General features: G+C 43.2%; 1 protein-coding gene and 2 long non-coding RNA genes across 3 annotated transcripts; all 3 read right to left on the bottom strand.

Moving 5' to 3' along the window:
* Positions 1 to 259: 259 nt before the first annotated feature.
* On the bottom strand, positions 260 to 8,790 carry LOC134184912 (uncharacterized). Its single transcript, XR_009970705.1, has 3 exons — positions 8,550 to 8,790; positions 1,914 to 2,018; positions 260 to 433 (listed from the first exon to the last, which is right to left on the bottom strand). It is a non-coding gene; the product is annotated as an uncharacterized LOC134184912 (long non-coding RNA).
* A 1,749-nt stretch (positions 8,791 to 10,539) lies between these two features.
* On the bottom strand, positions 10,540 to 13,279 carry LOC134184911 (uncharacterized). Its single transcript, XR_009970704.1, has 4 exons — positions 13,154 to 13,279; positions 12,855 to 13,009; positions 12,716 to 12,793; positions 10,540 to 10,571 (listed from the first exon to the last, which is right to left on the bottom strand). It is a non-coding gene; the product is annotated as an uncharacterized LOC134184911 (long non-coding RNA).
* A 4,273-nt stretch (positions 13,280 to 17,552) lies between these two features.
* Positions 17,553 to 18,998, bottom strand: LOC134184852 (MFS-type transporter SLC18B1-like). The gene has a single exon (XM_062652615.1). It carries the CDS (start codon positions 18,995 to 18,997, stop codon positions 17,591 to 17,593), a length of 1,407 nt encoding a protein of 468 aa, XP_062508599.1. The 5' UTR covers position 18,998; the 3' UTR covers positions 17,553 to 17,590.
* Positions 18,999 to 20,355: the final 1,357 nt, after the last annotated feature.

The following is a 20,355-nucleotide window of genomic DNA, read 5'->3' as shown; positions in this document are numbered from 1 at the left end:
CTTGCTCAGGAAGGAAAATTCACGCTGGTAGGTAGGGTAACTGTCAGCTAGTTGTCCCTGGGCAACCACAGTTTGCCATTTCAGTTGCCCCGACATATTTTTGGTTGTCCCAGGCGCCTGGGCAACAAATTTGTCGTACACTGACTGATAGTAGTTGGACAGCATAGCATACATCTGCATTGTGGAAATGCATGATAGATAAATGTTCAAATAACTGACACAGACAGACACAAGGATAGACAGATTATGGCCTTGATGCTCGCTGAACATTCTTTCAGTCTATGATGTTTCGATGTTTTAGTGTCAATTTATGAAAATATACTAACGTTCATTGAAAGACAGACAGACTCTAACCTCCTGTATACATGACAATACTGTAACAGCTGGAGCACATCCCATCATTAAGTAGAGAGCTGTGTCCAAAGTTCTATTCCTATAGTCAAAAAAGAACAGTGCAAGAAAAGAAATAACATGTCAGTCACTGCAACAATAAACTAGTGCTTTCACACATTTAATGTTTTTTTCACTTTGCAGAGCAAAAAAGAAGAGGAAACGTTTGAGAAGACTTAAAGATATTAATTCTGTGCAACAGTAGTAGCACGCTGTATGTAGTGGTTAGCTAGAACGGTGTAACTGCAAATGCTTTCAAATTAATGCATCAGAGAAATGTTCACAATTCTACCACATGTAGTACCCAAAGTTGGTCAAATAGGCTATGACAGTTGTTACATTGCAAAAAATTTATACACCAAACGGAGAAAGTTTACTCATTTTGAGCACTGTGCAACAAGAGAAAATTTGCCCGAAGACATCAAGTTTGATCAGAAACAATGCTGTCCCACCAGAAAAGTTGTATTTCAAGTAATGCTACCTGGAAATCTATGAGCATTCAATTGTGCTGTGGTAGTACGCATAAATGTGAAGTCTAATGCACGTGATACGTATGGACTTCATTGCTATGTACAGAAATTGATATGTTACATTGTATTTAGATACACAATTTAGACTGTAAAGCAACAGACAAAGACATGCAGAATCTATAACTATAACGTTAGAGAAATTTGGAAGTCTGACCGAATCCTGTCCTAGCACAGAAATTCTTAAGTTGGAAGTTACTGTGATGACAGAGACACCCAAAAGTGATGCATGCATAGGAATAACTATGTACCATTGTGGGTACAAATATTACATGTATATAGTAACTTACCAATCCCTACTAGACGAATCTACTGTCTAGACAATGGCAAACATTTCAATCAATTTCAACTCAACTCTACTCCAGATAGAAGCTACTCCCAATGAGTCTTGCTTCGTAACTTTCATTAGAAGCGATGATCAATGGAAGTTCATGTGTTACTAATAACAGTGAACAGTTTTCACTTCAAATCTAACTAAGCATTGCCACTGAAATAAGCTGTGCAAGCCACATCCTTGCCCACTTCAGCACAGTTGAAACATTGACCAACATGTCAAATTTAAAAACACACAGTAAGAAGGTCTTTCAAAGCAGTGAGAACTAATAAAGGAACTGCACAGTTTCTGGCACGTGTGCAGGAGTACAGTCACACGGCTGTTCATACATGTCACGCATGTGTCATGCATAGAGCTGGTCAAGTGACAACAGCAGGAACTCACATACGTAAGACATGGCCTTGGGCCCACTGGCATGAGCAGCGTGGGCGCGGGCATGCTTATAAACAAGTCACACATGTCCTTGCACATATCGCAGTGTTTATGACACGTCTGGAAAAGTGAATCACAGGCGATGAAGTCTGACTTGCAAACTGCAGTGCAAATCCAGATAAATAATTCTCTGCATCAGCACAATGACATCGATCAAATGTTGTATTTAGTCAACATATAAATGCAAATTCTCAATATTACCTCCAATTATGCATGCATACTGTACCCACCTGTCAAGGAAAAGAAAGCTGTAAATTGTGCCCAAAACAGCAAACACCCAAACTAGAAAGGGACTAATAAATGCTGATGATCCATTCATTTGCAAGAGCGTCATCCTAGAGCAAAATAACAATAAACAATCAACAAAAGAATTCAGAAATATTATGGAGCTGTTAATTCTATCATATCTAGATTGGATGGATACATCATACTGCACATTAGACAACATGTGGTCTAAGATTATTGATGTCCAGCTATTCCCTGTACTCGTATAGAAGTCAGCTATGGGACATTAGCAAAGTGTCAGTCATTAAACTGCTAATATCGCATATCAGAAAGGCATCAGATGAGGATTGGGAACGGAACAAAGCAGTGCTCGAAATAAGAAAAAAGTTGGCCGGACATAAGTCCGACCAAAGTAGCTTTTGACCAAACTTCTGCCAAATTTGATCAGACGTTCACAAAATGTGCAATATCATATTATAACATATAATATAATATATAAGATATATATATATATATATATATATATATATATATATATATATATATATATATATTTAAAAATCATGATAGACAAGTCTCCACCTTCTCCCTCATTATCTCTCTGTTGATAAATGTTTTAACAGATACAGACGGACACTATGTAGCTAGTCCCTCCCCTTTGTCATTAACTTCTGAAGAGAGACTGCACAGTGTGTGTGTGGCGTACACTGTACCTACTTAGTACATGCTTATCCAGTATGTGGCGGCGTAGTAGTCAGCTCTGAACAGGTAATGGATATGTTGAAGGCTTAGTGGGCAGTTCTGAAGGTGCAGCGGGCCGCTACACTTTAGAATGCCTGGCTAGAACACTGCAAGACTGATACGTCAACTTGATCTGCTGTAAACCTCAACCGCCCTCGGTACACGGACGGGACAGCCAGTCAACGTCTTCTGCAGGATGGTGGACACCGTGCATAGAGAGAAGTTTCGGTCGTATAATCAAGCTGATGCAGAACTGTAGTCCTCGAATGAATGACACCAAAACCGTACTGGCAGTACAAACCCATTGACGGCCAGAAGTTTGTTCCCACCGTACAGCTCGGTCTGAAGACCCATCTTCACTCAGAGAAAGTACTCACGACGAAGTGCCTCTCGCATAGTCCTGTGCTGGATACAGTTACTTTCTTCCAAGCCCAAATACTTGTAGACTTGATGTCTGTTTTTCCTACCATCACCCCAGAATTATGTCCAGAAATCTTACCGTTGACAAAGTGTGCAACAGCACACTTGTCCAGACTAAACTTCATCTGGATGTCATCAGAGAAGGTATGAACCGCGTGCATCAACCCTTTCAGCTGATCAGGATTCCTGCCATACAGCTTCATATCATCCATGGAAAGTATATGAATGACAAGCTTTTTCGTTATTGCCCTCTATGATGGGGAAGTGGAGTCTCTACCCCAGCTGGGGCGTCCACCAACCCGACAAGTGAGCCCAGCAGGGTACATGTTTCCGTGTAGTCCACACGACAATCAATGACCAGTCAATTCAATATAGATTGCAGGCATTACCGTGACCGCAAACTCGGTACAGCACGCCTAGTGGATATCAATGACCACCAGGAAAGCGCTGAACGTCATCGTCAACAAACCGTTCGCCAGACTGCAGAAACTCCCCAACAACTGAAACAAGTCATAGTCTCATGGACAAAGCTAGAGAAACATCAGAAAGAAAGACAGACACGTTTCATAATTTACTGTCATCGCTGGGGTCTGTTATGTCGTCATCACCCTCTAGGTAGGGTAACTAGGATCTTTACCCTCAACTGGGTGCCCACCAACCCGGCTGGTAAGTCCCAGAGACGTGCATGTTTTCGTGTAATCCATATGGCACTACTAACTCGCTTATTGATTATTAATTACGTGTGCTACGGAGGATTTCGCCAGCTCTGCACAGCATGCCCAGCAGATATCAATGACTACCGAGAAAGTACTAATCCTCATTGCCAATGATTCCCACGCCAGATCACAGAAACTCATCATCGACGAACACAAGTCTACTCTCACAGACATAGCCAAATAGACAGTGAGAACAAACTAACAGACTCATTTCATTATATTGGTGTCAGCACCTGGGATTGATTATTATTATGTGTCGTTATACCCCTCCATAATGGCAAGTAGGGTCTTTACCCCATCTGGGCACCCACCAACCCAGCAGGTGAGCCCAGCAGGGTACATATTTCTATGTAGTCAACACGAACATCAATGACTAGCCAATTCTATATAGATTGCAGGCATTACAGTGACCACAAACTCGATACAGCACACCTAGTGGATATCAATGACCACCAGGAAAGCACTAAACGTCATCATCAACGGACTGTCGCCAGACCACAGAAACTCCCCAATGACTTGAAACGAGTCATAGTCTCGTGGATAAAGCTAGAGAAACATGAGAAAGAAAGACAGACAAGTTTCATAATTTACAGTCGTCACTGAGGTTTGAACCCCCAAACCATGGAGTGGTAGCCATCGTCATTAACCACTAAGCCACGGTGGTGACTATTATTATAATTTTTCTTCCTCGTGTTTCTCTAGCTTTATCCATGAGATCAGTCTGGTTTTTAAAGTCTATTGCAAGTACCAGAAGCAAACCCTGCTTCAGAAGTACTTAGACCATCACGGCTGTCTAGAAAGAAGACATGACTTTATGAAGGATCCGAGTAGATCCCAGAAGCACTGTTTTCTGTAAGTGCTGCAGGTTGTGATGACCTGGAATAATGTCCAGCCACCGTGCAATACTTGCATGCACTGTGCCCAAAGCTCCCAAGACAACCGGAACCACCACTGTTCGACAATGTCACATGCGGCTTATCTCCACTCGCAAGTCGCTGTACTTCGCCAACTTCTCAGCATGTTTCTTGCCAATGTTGCCATCAGCAGGACAGCTGATATCAATAAGAAGACAGGTGTTTGTCTTCCTATTTCTGAGACAGCTGTCTGGACGATTGGCTTTGATCTTCTTGGCAGTGGGGATGATGGTATCCCACATCATAGTAATGTCATCCGTCTCCACAAGCCTATCAGGATGATGCAGGTACCATCTGCTCTCCACTGGAATCCCAAAATGATGACAACACTTAAGTGAATGATGGAGGCCACCTGATTGTGTCAATCAGTGTAGTCCATCGGTGCCAAAGCACTACAGCCTGCCCCAATGTGGTCGACTGTTTCCAGGGTTACACTGCACATGCGGCAAGTAGGACTGACATCACAATGTAGAATCTTGCGCTCATTGTACCGAGTCCGAAGAGCTTGGTCTTGAGCAGCAACAACCAGTCCCTCAGTTGCAGCAGGAAGATTCGCTGCCTTTAGCCATCCGTAGGTCTCTTTCATGTCCACAGGCGGTTGCTCAGTGAGACGGCGATACTGCCTGTGCATAGGACCGCACACGAAGAGAACTGCAACACTTACGGTAATGTCTCGCATCTGTTTCAGGCGCTTGCTCGAAGCCACCTTCAACCGAGATGGATGCATTCCTGTGTAAGCTCTGTGACTTGTCGTCCGAAGCAAGGCTCCTCCGTAGCTGTGCAGTAAAGCGACAAGCCATGCACTTGATTGAGTGTGAAGATTTCCTGGAGTCACACTCCCGTATCATCTGTATGAAAGGATCAGTACTGTCAGCAAGGTAACAGTTCAGCCTCACAATACAAGATTAATATGTCGACTCAATCTGTTGTAACCCCCTACCCAATCACTGCAAGGAGCATACAGTCGGTCAACGTCTGCAGAAGGATGATGGACACCGTGCATAGAGAGGAGCTTTCTGGTCCGTCGATCAAGCCGCTGCATGTCCGTGCACCCCCAATGAATGACGCCAAAACCGTAAGTGAGAACCGGTAGTGCAAACCCATTGATGGCTAGAATCTTGTTCCGACCATACAACTCAGTCCAGAGAACCACCTTCACTCATGTTTCTGTGTAGTCCACACAGCGATCAATGACTAGCCAATTCGATATAGATTGTAGGTATTACGGTGACCACGAACATCGGGACAGTACACCTAGTGGATATAAATGACCACCAAGAAAGCACTGAACGTCATCGTCAACAGACCGTTTGCCAGACCACAGAAACTCCCCAACGACTGAAACGAGTCATAGTCTCATGAATAAAGCTAGTAAAACATGAGAGAGAAAGACAGATGAGTTTCATAATTTACTGTCGTCACTGGTGTTTGAACCCCCAAACCATGGAGTGGTAGCCATTGTCGCTAACCACTAAGCCACGGCGGTGACTTATTATTATTATATGGGACTGTAACAGGAGGCTTGTTCAAAATTTCGTCTCCCATTTTGTTGCATTTTTTACTTTCTATTTCATCAAATTTTCTCACTATTTTCATCGGCATTCTGAAACTCATGAACAAGTTCTGTCTTTGTAATGGCCCGGGACGATGTGTCCGATGCAGCTGTGCAAAACAAGGTGAATCGTGTACTAATTGCAATCCTATACTTATTGGTAGATGTTCAAACTGGAAGGGCTCCTCTCATTGTGCACCACACAACCATCAACAAGAAAACAACAATCAATACTTTGAACAAGTCTGAGATCTCTTCTAAGTCATAACTTGCTACAGAAGAAACTGCCACTGGTGTCAGATTCCACTAAAAACGTGTCTGCTACTGAGTCTAATCAATTGTCAGCGGGAGAGCAAGCTATTTCCCCACTACCAACTCTCATAGATTCACCAATAAACAAGAAAGTAGGAGTCGATACTCCTTTATCTTTCACCGCTGTGTCGGCTGGGGTTTTTTCTAACTCTGCCTCTCAGACTGCAACAGCTGAGCAACAAGTAACGCCTACAGGTGTAATAGCAAGCGTAAATTCTAACAACACTAACCTGATGTTTTCTGGAAGACCTGCCTGGTGAGTTATTCAAACCACAAATTGAACTAGCCTACCAAGAGGTAGTTCACTAGCAAAAGAACTTATTTTATGTGCCAGACCATGCGACTCGTCAGCACTTTGTCTTGGAATTAAGTCAATTGTTTCAATTATAAGCTGATAGATCTGCAATAGAGCCTATAGCAATCAAGGCAGCAATGGTCATGCCTCATTTGTTGCTGCAGAAGCCTCATCACAATTCTAAGACAAAACACCATGAGTGGAAGGGTGGAAACATTGCAAATTTACTGACAGATGCAAATTTACTGACAGAAGCTAAATCTTTGCAAGAGCACTTGCATAAACAATTAAGTCACCAGAGAAAAAATTTAAAGTCTGTTTCAGGTAAATTTGCTGAAGCTACGAATAAGGGACTGTCAACTCTGGGAAAAGACTTCTAAATGAAGAAAACAGTGCAGGACTCTTATCTCTTGATGATCATGTGTCCAATGGGTCTCAAAAAATAGTTTGTGAAGTTTTCAAAGACAAAAACATCCATCTCCATTACCAGTACATGAGGATACCCTAATAGACAAGAGTTCTGCTGCTATGTCACAACCCATCCAATTCTGTTTGACTGCATCGATGTAAAATGTATTCGCAACATGGCCTTACATACAACAGATATTGCAGGTCCTTCAGGTTTCAATGTAGCTCAGTGGAGGCACTTATGCAGGAGTTTTCGTAAGTTTTCGTAAATTTCCGTTAACATTATGCAATGCTTTGACAGCTTTCACACGCAGGATAGCAACAGAAATTGTTGATCCCCTGTCTATTGATGCCTTCGTTGCATGTACACTGATCCCTCTCAACAAGTATCCAGGAATTCGACCAATAGAAGTGTGTGAGACAGTCAGAAGGATTATCGGAAAATCTATTATAGCGCTTATTAAACTTGATGTCCTAACAGCCACTGGAGCAGCTCAACTATGTGCAGGTCAGGTTGCTGGTTTTGAAGCAGCTATCCATGCCTTGAACTCATTGTATGCCACCTCTAATAATGAAGGTGTCCGTTTGGATGACGCATCCAATGCATCTAACAGCTTGAACCGTCAAGTTGCTTTGCAAAACGTAGCGGTAACCTGTCCAGTAATTTACCCTGTACTAGCCAACACCTACCAAACACCTTGCCAGCTATTTGTCGGCGGTGAAACTTTGCTGTTACAAGAAGGCACTACCCAAAACGACCCATTGGCATTGGCTATGTATGCCTTGGCCACTGTTCCACTGATTGATAAAATACAATTGACGAACAGTTATCAAGTCAGGTATGCTGATGACGCAGCTGCAGGTGGGAATCGTCTTCTCTCAAACAATGGTGAACTAATCTTGTCAACACATTGGTCCCAAATTTGGTTATTTTCCCAACACTAGTAAATCCTGGTTAGTTGGAACACTTGGAAGAAGCCAAGAAGATATTTGCTCATAGCCAATTCAGTGTTACCAATCAGGGAGGAACTACTTAGGAGCACGCCTGGGCGATCTAGAATATTGCAATTCCTTTAAAAAGGACAAAGTGACAAACCGGATAGCAGAAGTACAACGATTGGCTTTCAATGCAAAGTCCCAACCTCACATGGCGTATTCTTTAATACATGGCTTGCAAGGAAAGTGGACTTACTTACTCAATAAGAACTGTCCAATATACTACAGCAGATCAGGCACCGTTAGAATATGACATTAGAACCAAGCTCATTTATGTGCTCACTGACCAGAATCAACCCAGAGATACCATCAGAAGATTGCTTTTTGCCTTGTTGCTCTTGTGGCCTGGACTTATGTGATCCAACTTTACTTTGTATAGAAACGACACATCTAGAACGGTCACAGCTCCTCTTATTGCAGCAATCTTACAACAACACAGAGATCTGAGTGATGTCTCCAACATTCAAAGCCAGTTAAAGTCATCTGTAAAACTACAAAAACAAGAAAGTTCCAAAAATACGTATACAATGATGATTCAACAACTGTCACCACAATTGAAAAGAGCTGTAAATTTGGCATGTGAGAAGGGAGCTTCAAATTGGTTGACCACCCTACCGCTGGAGGAAAATGGATTCTATCTCCACAAAGCAGCTTTTCGTGATGCAGTATACAGCTGAGGTATGGTCGACGTCCAAAACATTTGCTAGACTTTTGCGTCTGTGGAGCAACCAATCATGCCTTCACTTATCCGACAGAAGAATTTCCTTCACTATGACGCAATGAGGTTCATGATTTTTGGCCAAATGCTTAAGGAGGTCTGCTCTGACGTAGAAATAGAATCTAGACTTCACCCCTTAAACGGAGAGTCACTACCAGATCGCTCTGCAAATACTGAACAAGAAGCTTGTCTGGATATTTCAGCACGTGGAAAGTGGAGAGATCGCTTAGAAAAGGAGTTTTTGATGTCTAAGTCTTTAATCATAATGGGCCATATCCGCAACTCTACCATTTATATCAACAACTACTATGTTTGGGTTGCAGTGGAACAAATATGCGTTTACCGTACATTTGCAAGAATCTGGTTGCGGTATTGATTGCATCATGGAAACCGCCTCGTTGACAAAGCCAGTTGACAAGCATATTGACCAGCAGAACGTTTCAACAGTGCACATGCACTCACATATTCCACCAGCTCATTTTCTCGTAGATGTATAAAGGTGTCCTAAACACGCAAGCGATCATTCTAGGCACATTGTCAATGGAGACGGCTGGCATGTATTCATGCTGCTGACCACGTAGCCATGCCAACTCTCTCCAGACAGCGTTTATGGTTTGTTGCACTGCAGTAGCCTCGTCCCCAGACTCACGTAAGCCTGGCAGTGTCCGGTCTCTGTATGACACTTTCAGCCTCCCGTGAGTCTGGACTCACCTTTCACACACTTACTTCACTAAGTGTCACCCCACATGACTAAACAGTACCTATGTCACAAACTCAATTAGCTATATTTATCTAATGTGTGACCCAGCAGATTGTGTATCACGCCCAAGCCTCCAAACAGCACATGGTGACTCTCCACGGTGAGTGTTTCAGGCTGAAAGTGTCATACGGGAACCGGACACTGCCAGACTCACGTGAGTCTGGGGATAAGGCTACACTGCAGCACCGTCAGTTGGTTGTCGTCAAGCTGTTAGTAGCCCCTTGATAGGCTATTTGCATTTCATTCCGATTGACGTCAAATGTCTCAAAAGCAACACGTTCAAGATGTGTTTGGCAAGAATGTCAGGAACTGCAACATCGCAAAACTAGAACAGTGGCTGGCAGAGCACAGAACACTAGAAAATGACCAGCGTTTAAGTCTTAGCAGGACCAAGAAAGGTAAACGCATGTTTGGTCCCACCACAACCCAAACATAGTAGTTCTTGATTTAAATGGTAGCGTTGCGGATATGGCCCATTGTCCTTCTTACACTTCATCGTCAATTGACTCGCTGTTTTGAAGACATGAACTAGCTAGACAAGCGACGGCAATATGAATGAGTCCCTCAAGTTAAACGGATTCTTCACTCCCATCGTTCTTTCATGCACTGGCGGGAACCAGCAAAATTACATCAAAATTTATTAAAACTGGTTTCAATGCTTGCAGAAAGAAAGGAGTCTACCTATAGCACGACGTTATGTTGGATATGATGCAGACTAGCCTTTTCATTGATCTGGCCATCAGTTGTGTGCCTGTGAGGATGTCGATGAAAACCAGAGTCATTCCTCCCAGACATCAATATTCCTCTTGCCGCAGCTGAAGCTTGTCTCGGCTAGAAGAGTTGTACCAAATAACTGATATTTTAGTTTGTTGGACTATAGCATCTAGTTATTGATATAGTTGTTATATGTACATAATATAATATATTGAAATACATTACAAGTTTATTGTGTCGATATGCCCCTCTAGCCTCAACACTAGGCCATCTTCGCCTTACGTGGTGGAGTAACAAGGGCGATTATACATAGGGTTCACATGACCAGAAACAAAGATGCCACTGTAAGGCGAAGATTGGCCTAGAGACACATTATGTCAAGTGACGTGATTGTCACGTGATGGCATTCTCGTGTTGGATTGGTTGTTCCAATGTTATGTCTGCAATTAAATTAGCTTAATGATTATTGCTAGGCGTTGCCTGTAAAGTCAGTTAGTCAATTAGCAATAGAATTGGCGGGTGGAGAAGAAACGTGGTGTGAGATCGCAGCGATCGAAGCATGAGAAATTTGAACAAAAACCTACAGCTATGCGTGCACAGGACTGGTGCCACATTGCAAGTGTAATTCTACCTGTGCCTCCAAAGATTCTGTCCTCTCAGGACCTCTACAATCAAAAGAGTGGCGTACATGTCTACAATCGCCATTGCGTGGCAAGTGCTTGTCGATTCTTGAGGTTACCTAACCCACATTATCCTTGCAGTTCAACGGAGTTGTAATGTTCTGCTGATCTGCAGCCGGCTGTCATTTGATCTGTAGCCTACGCAGTTGGAAACATTTCCCGGGTTGCTCATTAGTTACGGAATGACAAGCTGATGACGATGAACCAGGAGGAGCTTACTTTATTAGTTAACTGAAAGATGATTATTGATTAATTGGATGTGTCACGTGAGGGTATTTATGCATAATGTGTACCTATGCCAATCTTCGCCTTACAGTGGCAACTTCATTTCCGGTCATGTAAACCTTACGTATAAGTGCGTTACACCACCACGTAAGGCAAAGATGGCCTAGAATCGAGGCTAATGCCCCTCCATGATTGGCAAGTGGGGTCATTACCCCCATCTGGGCGGGTAACTCAGCAGGTGAACCCAGCAGGGTACATGCTTTTGTGTAGTCCACAAAGTGACTAGTATAGACCTTATGCGTATTCGTAAGATTTAAATCAACAACTACTATATAGGGCTGCAGTGGAATCAAAAATGCATTTAGTGTATCATTTTCGAGTGTCACGTTGCATGTCATATAACAAACACGTAATAAACCATGCAAACTCATCTTCCAGTACGTTGTTTGGTAGATTACTCGCTTTGTGTTGTATTGTGTTACTTGAGAGAGAGGTTTTTCGACATTTAGCTCAAATGTAGTTAGTTCAGAATGTGCCGTCGTTTCCAAAGTGTACAACAATCTGTTGGTGAGATCACACAAGTTTGTTTAGACAGGTGTTTTCTAGAGATCCTGATGTAACTGACGTAGCGTCCTCACTGCCAACCAACAGTCAACACAACACACATAATCATGGCTTACAAGTCCTCTTCACAGTCGTGCAGATAATGCCCTACATCCAACGCAGAGCAACCTGAACAAGAACACTCGTAACTATATTAGTGCTCCCTCACAACTGAACAAAGTTGAGCTGTTGTGAGTTTGCGTCCCATTCCCATTTTGCTACCTACATGCAATGTGACACTCGAAAATGAGACATTACACACATTTTTGGTCCCACCGCAGCCTTTTGTAGTAGGTATTGATTTAAATCTTACGAACGAACATAAGGTCAATTCGATATAGATTGCAGGCATTATGGTGACTGCGAACTCAGATAGAATGCCTGGTGGATATCAGTGACCAACAAGAAAGCGCTAAACGTCGTCATCATCAACGGACCGTTCACCAGACTACAGAAACTTCCCAACGCCTGAAACAAGTCATAGACTCGTGGACAAAGCTAAAGAAACACGAGAAAGAAAGACACACAAGTTTCATAATTTACTGTGGTCACTGGGGTTTATTACTATTACAATTATTATTACTAACACTACCTTACTTTACTTGCACAATGGATACTGCCAAACTACTAATATGATATCAAATGATTAAGTTCCTAATTAAGATTTAATTTCAATCTAAGGAACCAGGTAAGCTTACTAGAGCAGTAGTAATTCCCCTACTAAAACATTCATATTAGAACTACTTAGCATACCAGGGCGTGTAGGACGAAGCGATATAGAAGTAGATGCTACTTCTGTCACACACTTGCAAGGTGTGAAACCATCGTTTTCTAGTAACACGAACGTCAGCTCCTGCTACACTAACTGTACCAACAGCGTCACGTTTCTTACCGCCAGTGAAACAGAGAATACAAGTGAAAACTTGTAGATGCGAAAAGCAGAAGGACAAGACCGAATCCAAATACGAAAGCACTAAGCAGCTGTCCACATGTTTGAGCTCGTTGCATCATGAAACCTGTCCCGAACACAGCTGGCACTATCCCGAGCTACATGAAAAGCGACAAGGACAAGATCATTCACTTCGAAGTCGATACGGTAGATATACGGTCACATGCACACAACAATTCAATTTCAATGGCATTTCAATCAACATATTTTTCTACATGTGACTGACCACACCATGTCCTTACTCCATGAGTTAGACTGTTGGCAAATTGCTCTGCGACTGTCGGAAAATACGCTCTCGTTCCACGAGAAGGTGGGTTCATACAGAGCTGTAGTAGCTCTCTTATCATCGAAGTCGTTGTGAACATACGGGACTGCGAAGAAATTCTTCACAACTCTATGTACAGACAGGTGTCAGAAATTCTTTCACAGGAAACTCCTGACAGTGTGGGGTCCCTGATGACAGGGGCGGGAACTTAGCTAGTAGGTGATGTTCAGTCTGGGTGCAATTTCTAGAGTTTCACGTAGCCAAACCCTCTCCCAACGTCATAACTCTACTTCCGGGGGGTGTAGCTACGCTATGCCAAGTTTACAGACAGCTATCTGTTGTATCGTACTACGGTATCCGTAAGCGCCTCGCGTTCGTGAGTAACACGTCCAACGGAGTTTTCAGACTGTCTACTAAAACGCCAAGTCCTAGCTAGACAATACGTATTTGTTGAAACCCTAGCTGTCATGGAAGTAAACATGCAAACTTCCTAGTGGTGTAGAATACGTAGAGGCTGCTTTCGGTGGTCCTTCCACGCGAGGATAGCAACGGGTCTCGCATTTTCAGAGGATGCTTTAGTTTGCCAAGAGAATCTATAGGCTACACAATCAGTAAACAAATGGTACGTCAAATCGCTTAGAACGTCAATGCGTACAGTCACAGTTCTGTTTGTTCTCTTTTGTTAGTCATGTGCTGCGTCTAGAGAGAGCGTAGGATTATTCCACATGCTAGACTAACAGAAGAAATTAAGCCTACAACGTCCCGCCACATCTCTCAAGAACTCCTGGAGCTTCAGCAATTCCGGCAAAGGCTTCTCCTTCTCGTGTGATTCATGCAAGCTGCAAGTGCGTTTAGTTTAGCGCCACAGGAGAGCCTAGCCACGTCCCCAGACTCACGCAGTGTCCGGTTCCCGTATAACACTTTCAGCCTCCCGTGCCAGGCTCACGTGAGTCTGGGGACGAGGCTAGGAGAGCCTGCATGGCATGCAAGGCTAAATAAACCAGTACATGTACACGTACACTGCGTGGATGAAAATTGCGAAGATTGCAGGTGGTTGTCAATTTCAGAGCCAAATCCAGGTGTTGCTGCCCTTTATTACCAATTGAGAAGGAAATGACATTACTGTATGGTACAGAGCACATTGGAGGCAAAAAAAGAAAATTTTATGCTGCTGTAAATGATGTCGTTAGCCAACTTGGTGGAAGTTGTTCCAATGATAGACGTTAGGATGAAGATCATGAAGTGTCAATTATTTCCAGTTCTTGCATATGGAAGATCATTTGTTTTTGAGAGAAGTTTAGTACAGACATCTGTAAATATTACGTATCGCAAAGGTATTTGTCATGGACTTGGTACGACTTTACTGTGGAAAGAATCCCAGGATTTATTGAGGCATCTGTTAAGAAAGTGTTACAGGCTAAATTTCTCGAATGGGCTACACAATCAAAAATTATCGAACTTCACTTGTGACAAGACTAGCATTGCTAATAGCTAGACATAGTTACCTTGGACACGGATTGGATATTGTAGATGACAGTATTTTTGCGTGTAGATTGAGTGATTTTGTGTGTTATCTGGCTGCATGTTTGTGTGTCTTGTACGTTGCCCCTATGAGGAATGTAGTGTGATAGAAATAAATTTATGAGTCATTGTGCCCTCCACGATGGGCAAGTAGGATCTTTACCCCCATCTTGGCACCCAGCAGGGTACATGTTTCCACACGGCGATCAATGACTAGCCAATTCGATATAAATTGCAGGCATTACGGTCACCACGAACTCGGTTCAGCGTGCCTAGTGGATATCAATGACCACCAGGAAAGCACTGAATATCATCGTCAACGGACCGTTTGCCAGACCATGCACAGAAACTCACTAACAACTGAAACAAGTCATAGTCTCATGGACAAAGCTAGAGAAACATGAAAAAGACAGAGAAGTTTTAATTTACTATCATCACTGGGGTTTGATCCCCCTAGCAAACCATTATGTCGTGCTCAACCAGATCAGTCTGGTTGTAAAGTCTATTACAGGTACCGGTTAAGCAAACCCTGCTTCAGAAATACTTAGACCATCACGGCTGTCTAGAAAGAAGACATAACTTTACGAAGGATCCGACTAGATCCCAGAAGCACTGTTTTCTGTCAGTGCTGCAGGTTGTGATGACCTGGAATAATGTCCAGCTACTGTGCAATGCCTGCGTGCACTGTGCCTAAAGCTCCCAAGACCACCGGAACCACCAGTGTTCGACAATGCCACATGCGGCTTATCTCCTCTCGCAAGTCACTGTACTTCACCAACTTCTCAGCCTGTTGCCATCAGCAGGACAGCTGATATCAATAAGAAGACAAGTGTTTGTCTTCTTATTTCTGAGACAGATGTCTTGACGATTGGCTTTGATCTTCTTGGCAGTGGGGATGGTAGTATCCCACATCATAGTAATGTCACCCGTCTCCACAAGACTATTATGTGTTGCTATGCCCCTCCATGACGGGCAAGTGGGGTCTTTACCCCCACCTGGCCGCCCACCAACCGGGCAGGTGAGCCCAGCAGAGTACATGTTTCTGTGTAGTCCACACGGCGATCAATGACTAACCAATTCGATATAGATTGCAGGTATTGCGGTGAACGCGAACATTGGGACAATGAATGACGAGTATTGCTGTCATTGTACACCTTGCGATCTAAAGTCTCTGATGACGATGACGAATATTGTTACGTTCTAATTTTTCTTGCTTCTTCGGTATCGCCTACAGCACAGACAAACAACAGACAACTTTTCTTTCCCGTCAAAGCTCGCGTTTGTCGTTTGGACATAATAGTGATCGTCGTAACTGTTGGAATATGTAATTGTTATCAGACAAAAAGTTACAATAACACCAAAGTAATGTTTTGTGTTATATACGAAAAGTCACGCACTTACAGTGCGCTACAAATTGTGAATCACTCTGCGTCACCGCTTGACTTCTGAGATTGTCCATCCAGATTTTCGAGCAAAATTCGGTGGCGCTGCGAGCACTGGCGTAGCGTGGGGGATGGGGGAGGTATAGCTCCCCCCAAAAACATTTTCAGCATGTTACTCCGCTTTATTCTTAGAGTAGTATGTTGACGACAACGTTGACTATCTTTTTGATGATACACATCATCATTTCAGTATAATAAAACCAGTGTCGAGAAGTCATGGACACGTGAAGTGCGCGTGCCCATCACTTCTATTTAAATCTTTTCTACGCTATCCGGCAATGGCAGAGTCAAAGAAAACTTCATTTATAAGGCAAGAGCCTCTAGCCATCAATTATTTTTCAATTAAGTCTAAGGTTGACAACCCCATTGACCGGAGAATGGAATCTCCGGCGGCTCCGCTGCCTAACGATTTGCATGCACTCCGTACTTTCTCCACTTCGTGCTCAGGTTATTGTAACTATAGCTATTGCTAGACTTAGAGTGCTCGCTACATTACAAAATGCTGAAATTGGTCAACGCCAGTTGCACTGACTAAGTATTTTACTTCTATTGTCATCGAGATGCCATTTAATTAATTTGACGATCGCAGTGAGCTTTGAAAACCTTTTTGGCACTGATAAAATAGTTTACTTTTATCGTAGTAAACGACATGTTCCGTCCATGCGTACACGTGTACCGTCCGAGGTTAGGAATTAGTATTTCAAATTTGCATAGTGAAGATCTATTGCGCTTTTCCTAGAGAAATTCGCGATAGTGTGGAGACGGCTTCGATCGGCAAGAAATTGCGTTGTTCCAAGAGAACTCTGGAAGACAGTGACACTTTCAATGTCTACGTTGATTGGTTCAGCGTGCGCGAGCAAAATTTGATGGCGCTGCGACTCGTCATTTTGGAGATACGCTTTTACACACACACACGCACACGCACACGCACACACGCGCGCGCGTAAATATACAAGGGACTTCATAAAGTATAGTTAGTAATTGCATTTATGATCATTAGCGCAATATGGTGCACGGTAACTAATTGCATTATGGTTTTTAACCTAATAAAAATGCAGACTTACCTTACCGCAAGCTGATCGTTGGCCACAGCGTAAGATCAACCATTTAACTAATTATGTTTGGCCGGAAATATCCTCGAAACTATGGTACAAAGAACGGCAAGGAGATGAGGATCAAAATGAGTAGTTTAGGGGCTTTGTAGGACCATCTTAGCGGGAATAAACTAAGGTTAAAGATGTACATGCCCCCAGCAGGCCCCTCCTACAGCTACGCCACTGCATGCATGCATGGTTTCGGTATTTGTACTACCAAGGTGTGGCCTTTGTACAACTAGCTCAATTTTGAAAGCCCATGCAACGAAACGACTTTATCGCAATCACAACGTGACAATAAACTTGTGGATTGTCGAGACACACGTAACAAGATCTACAAGATTCTAGACTCTAGTTTTATTCATCTATAATTCTATCTTTGTAGCAGCGGCTAGAGCTACGAAACGAGCAGAAGACATGTGCAAGACAATACAAAACACCCCACCCTGAACAACAACATGCCCAAATCAAACCAGCTGTTCGAAACCCAAATTCTGTAGACAACAAACCACCGGCAACACTTCCAGTTACAAGACCAAATGCAGAGAAGAACGCTAAAATCCCAGTGAGAAGACCCATTAATTGTTCTGACCTCGCAACTCCTGGTTCTAGACATTCTTTCGAGATATGAGCTAGAGCAGTTCCTAGTGCCAAACCGCACCCAGCACCAATAACAACCATAGCTCCAAATTCCATACCCGTGGAATCACCAAATACCATAATAAAACATCCCCCACCCACTAAGAGTATACCAAAGTGAATACACCACCGAGGTCCAATCTTGTCTGCCAGCTTCCCAGATGGAGCTGCAAACAATGCATTAGTACCAGCTGCAACCATGAAAAAGAATCCGATATTTTCTGGAGACAACTGGTATTGCTGATCCAGAAATGCACCGAGTGCGGCGGCCAGCAGACCTCTCACACTGTTGATAAAAAATACCGTCAGACATGTGAAAACAATCCAGATATTCTTGAATAGCGAGGCCACTGACACTAGCGTCTCCTTAGCTAACTCCATACTCAAAGTCGATTCAGATCTACTTCTGCTTGACGGTCGCCTATTTGTCTTTCCATTTGCAGGCAAGAAAATGAAAGACACCACAGCCAGGCTCCATGTCAGAATTCCAATAACTATAAGAGGGAGCATAAATCCACCTGTCTGATAAAGAACTCCTCCAAGGAAAGGTCCAATAGTAATACCCAATGCCAGTCCCATTTCCAGAGCACCAACTGTCAAACCAATGTGTTTACGAAAGCGTGTTGTGCCGATTGCCACCGCAGCCACGTCTGTCCCTCCTCCGCCAAATCCCCAGACAAGTCCCACAGCAATGGACAAGCCGTAAAAATGATCCCACGTAGACGCATAGTGCAAAGCACTGAACAGGAATGCACATCCCCCGGAGAGAAAGAGACCATTGACTACCCAAAATTTAGATCCGATTTGCTGAATTCCCCACTGACCGACAAAAACACCCGACACAACGTTCAACATCAAAACACCTCCGAGCAGATAACCAGTGAATTTGCTAGCTTCTTCTTTCTTATTCCATTTGTATGTGACTTGCGGATAGAACGGTGTAAGAACGGTAGCAGACATCGCGATTACTGTGCGAATAATCATCACCGCTAATAGCAAAACAATTCTCTTCCACGGCCATGTTCGTTTGGGAGCTAGCTCCGACGACAGTCGGTGCTGATCAGACGTTGCATCAAGAAGAGAAGCCCTTTCACAACTCGTCTCTACCACTTGCTCTCTTGCCATAAGCCCCGTGCAAGTCCAGTGACCTCGGTTGACCTAGTAGTGATGTCAGGTGAACAACATGCTGACACACGTAGCTACAGGTGCCACCATCACCAGCTCTCACACGTCGATGTCGTGATGATTCTTCACGCAGAATTGCTAAATTGACGGGAGACTCAGTAAATTTGCAATTCTTGCACAAAATAGCATTGAACGTGAACGTATAGCAGTTGAAGATTTACTACACAGATAATCAGAATCTAGCTGTCAATGGGTATCGATATAGAGAAACTTCACTTACGTCTTTTCATTTATAGACTTCGAATACTTGAATTGTAGATATACGTGGATGTATATGCATAGCAGAACGACATTCAAGGCTTAATCGAGTCAAGAAGATGACAGCAGGTACGGTGGAAAAAAATGGATTGCTCGTTTTTGGTTTGCATGCCGCACAACATCATGCACACCACAACCGGAGTGTCCTCAGCTGAATTTTGATAGGCCAAAATTAAAACAGTTAAGACGTTCAAAGAGACTGATCAAACCACCAGACAGATAGGGAGGGAGTGTAGTAGCTTGACGTTGCATATCTAGATCCGGGGCTGTCTGGGCCCGGATGTGTAAGCAGATGTTGTAATAGCAGGGGTATAGAATTACCGGTCTGGCTTAGCCCGCGCTAAAGGGCGGGAGATGTAGCGCACGTTATTAAGTGTACATTAACCCTAAGCGCATGCGCTAGGGCTATGTTAGTCGTTTTAATTAATTAAGGTAAATCCTGATTTTCTTTTATTGATGATAGGACTGCCTGACCTTTCTCAGCCAGCTGTTTAGACATGTGTTGGCGTGCTTGCACATATGCATGTGTCTAGTGACGTTTTTAGGGCTTGATTGTGTTCACCTAGACGAGTATATATACATGTATATACATGTTTAGATATATTTTACAATACCCAATACTCAACTTCCCTCCCAACATCTCTCCCAAGTCAAGTATATATATAATATCATATATTTACAGGTCCCAATCAGGACCAACTCTACTTTCCAGTGCTAATCTGGCTATCAACATTCTTGCATTAAAAAGCCGCAATTTGACAGACAGTTGCTGGTGCAAATTACATACAGACTGACTAATAGACGAATTGTTATGGAATGATGTTCTACGTGCAATCACTTTTAAAACTCCAGGCTACTTGGTGACCAAAGACCTAAAGTTTCAACCACAAGGGGTGAAATACACCACCGGACTGTGAGACTATACCATCCATGCTTCTGATCTCTTTCAATCTCTCCGACTTCAGCTGCTGCTCCTGGGTGACTGGCTGCTTTGACACGGTAAGAAGGCTGTAAAGAATTCCGAACGGTAAGGACAAAGT

This window comes from Corticium candelabrum, chromosome 9 (genome assembly GCF_963422355.1).
Source record: "Corticium candelabrum chromosome 9, ooCorCand1.1, whole genome shotgun sequence".
Lineage (NCBI taxonomy): Eukaryota > Metazoa > Porifera > Homoscleromorpha > Homosclerophorida > Plakinidae > Corticium > Corticium candelabrum.
This window is presented reverse-complemented; position numbering and strand designations above follow the sequence as displayed.

Coding starts and splice junctions, on each gene's coding strand:
- LOC134184852 (XM_062652615.1), bottom strand. CDS start 18,997: ATGGCAAGAGAGCAAGTGGTAGAGACGAGTTGTGAAAGGGCTTCTCTT.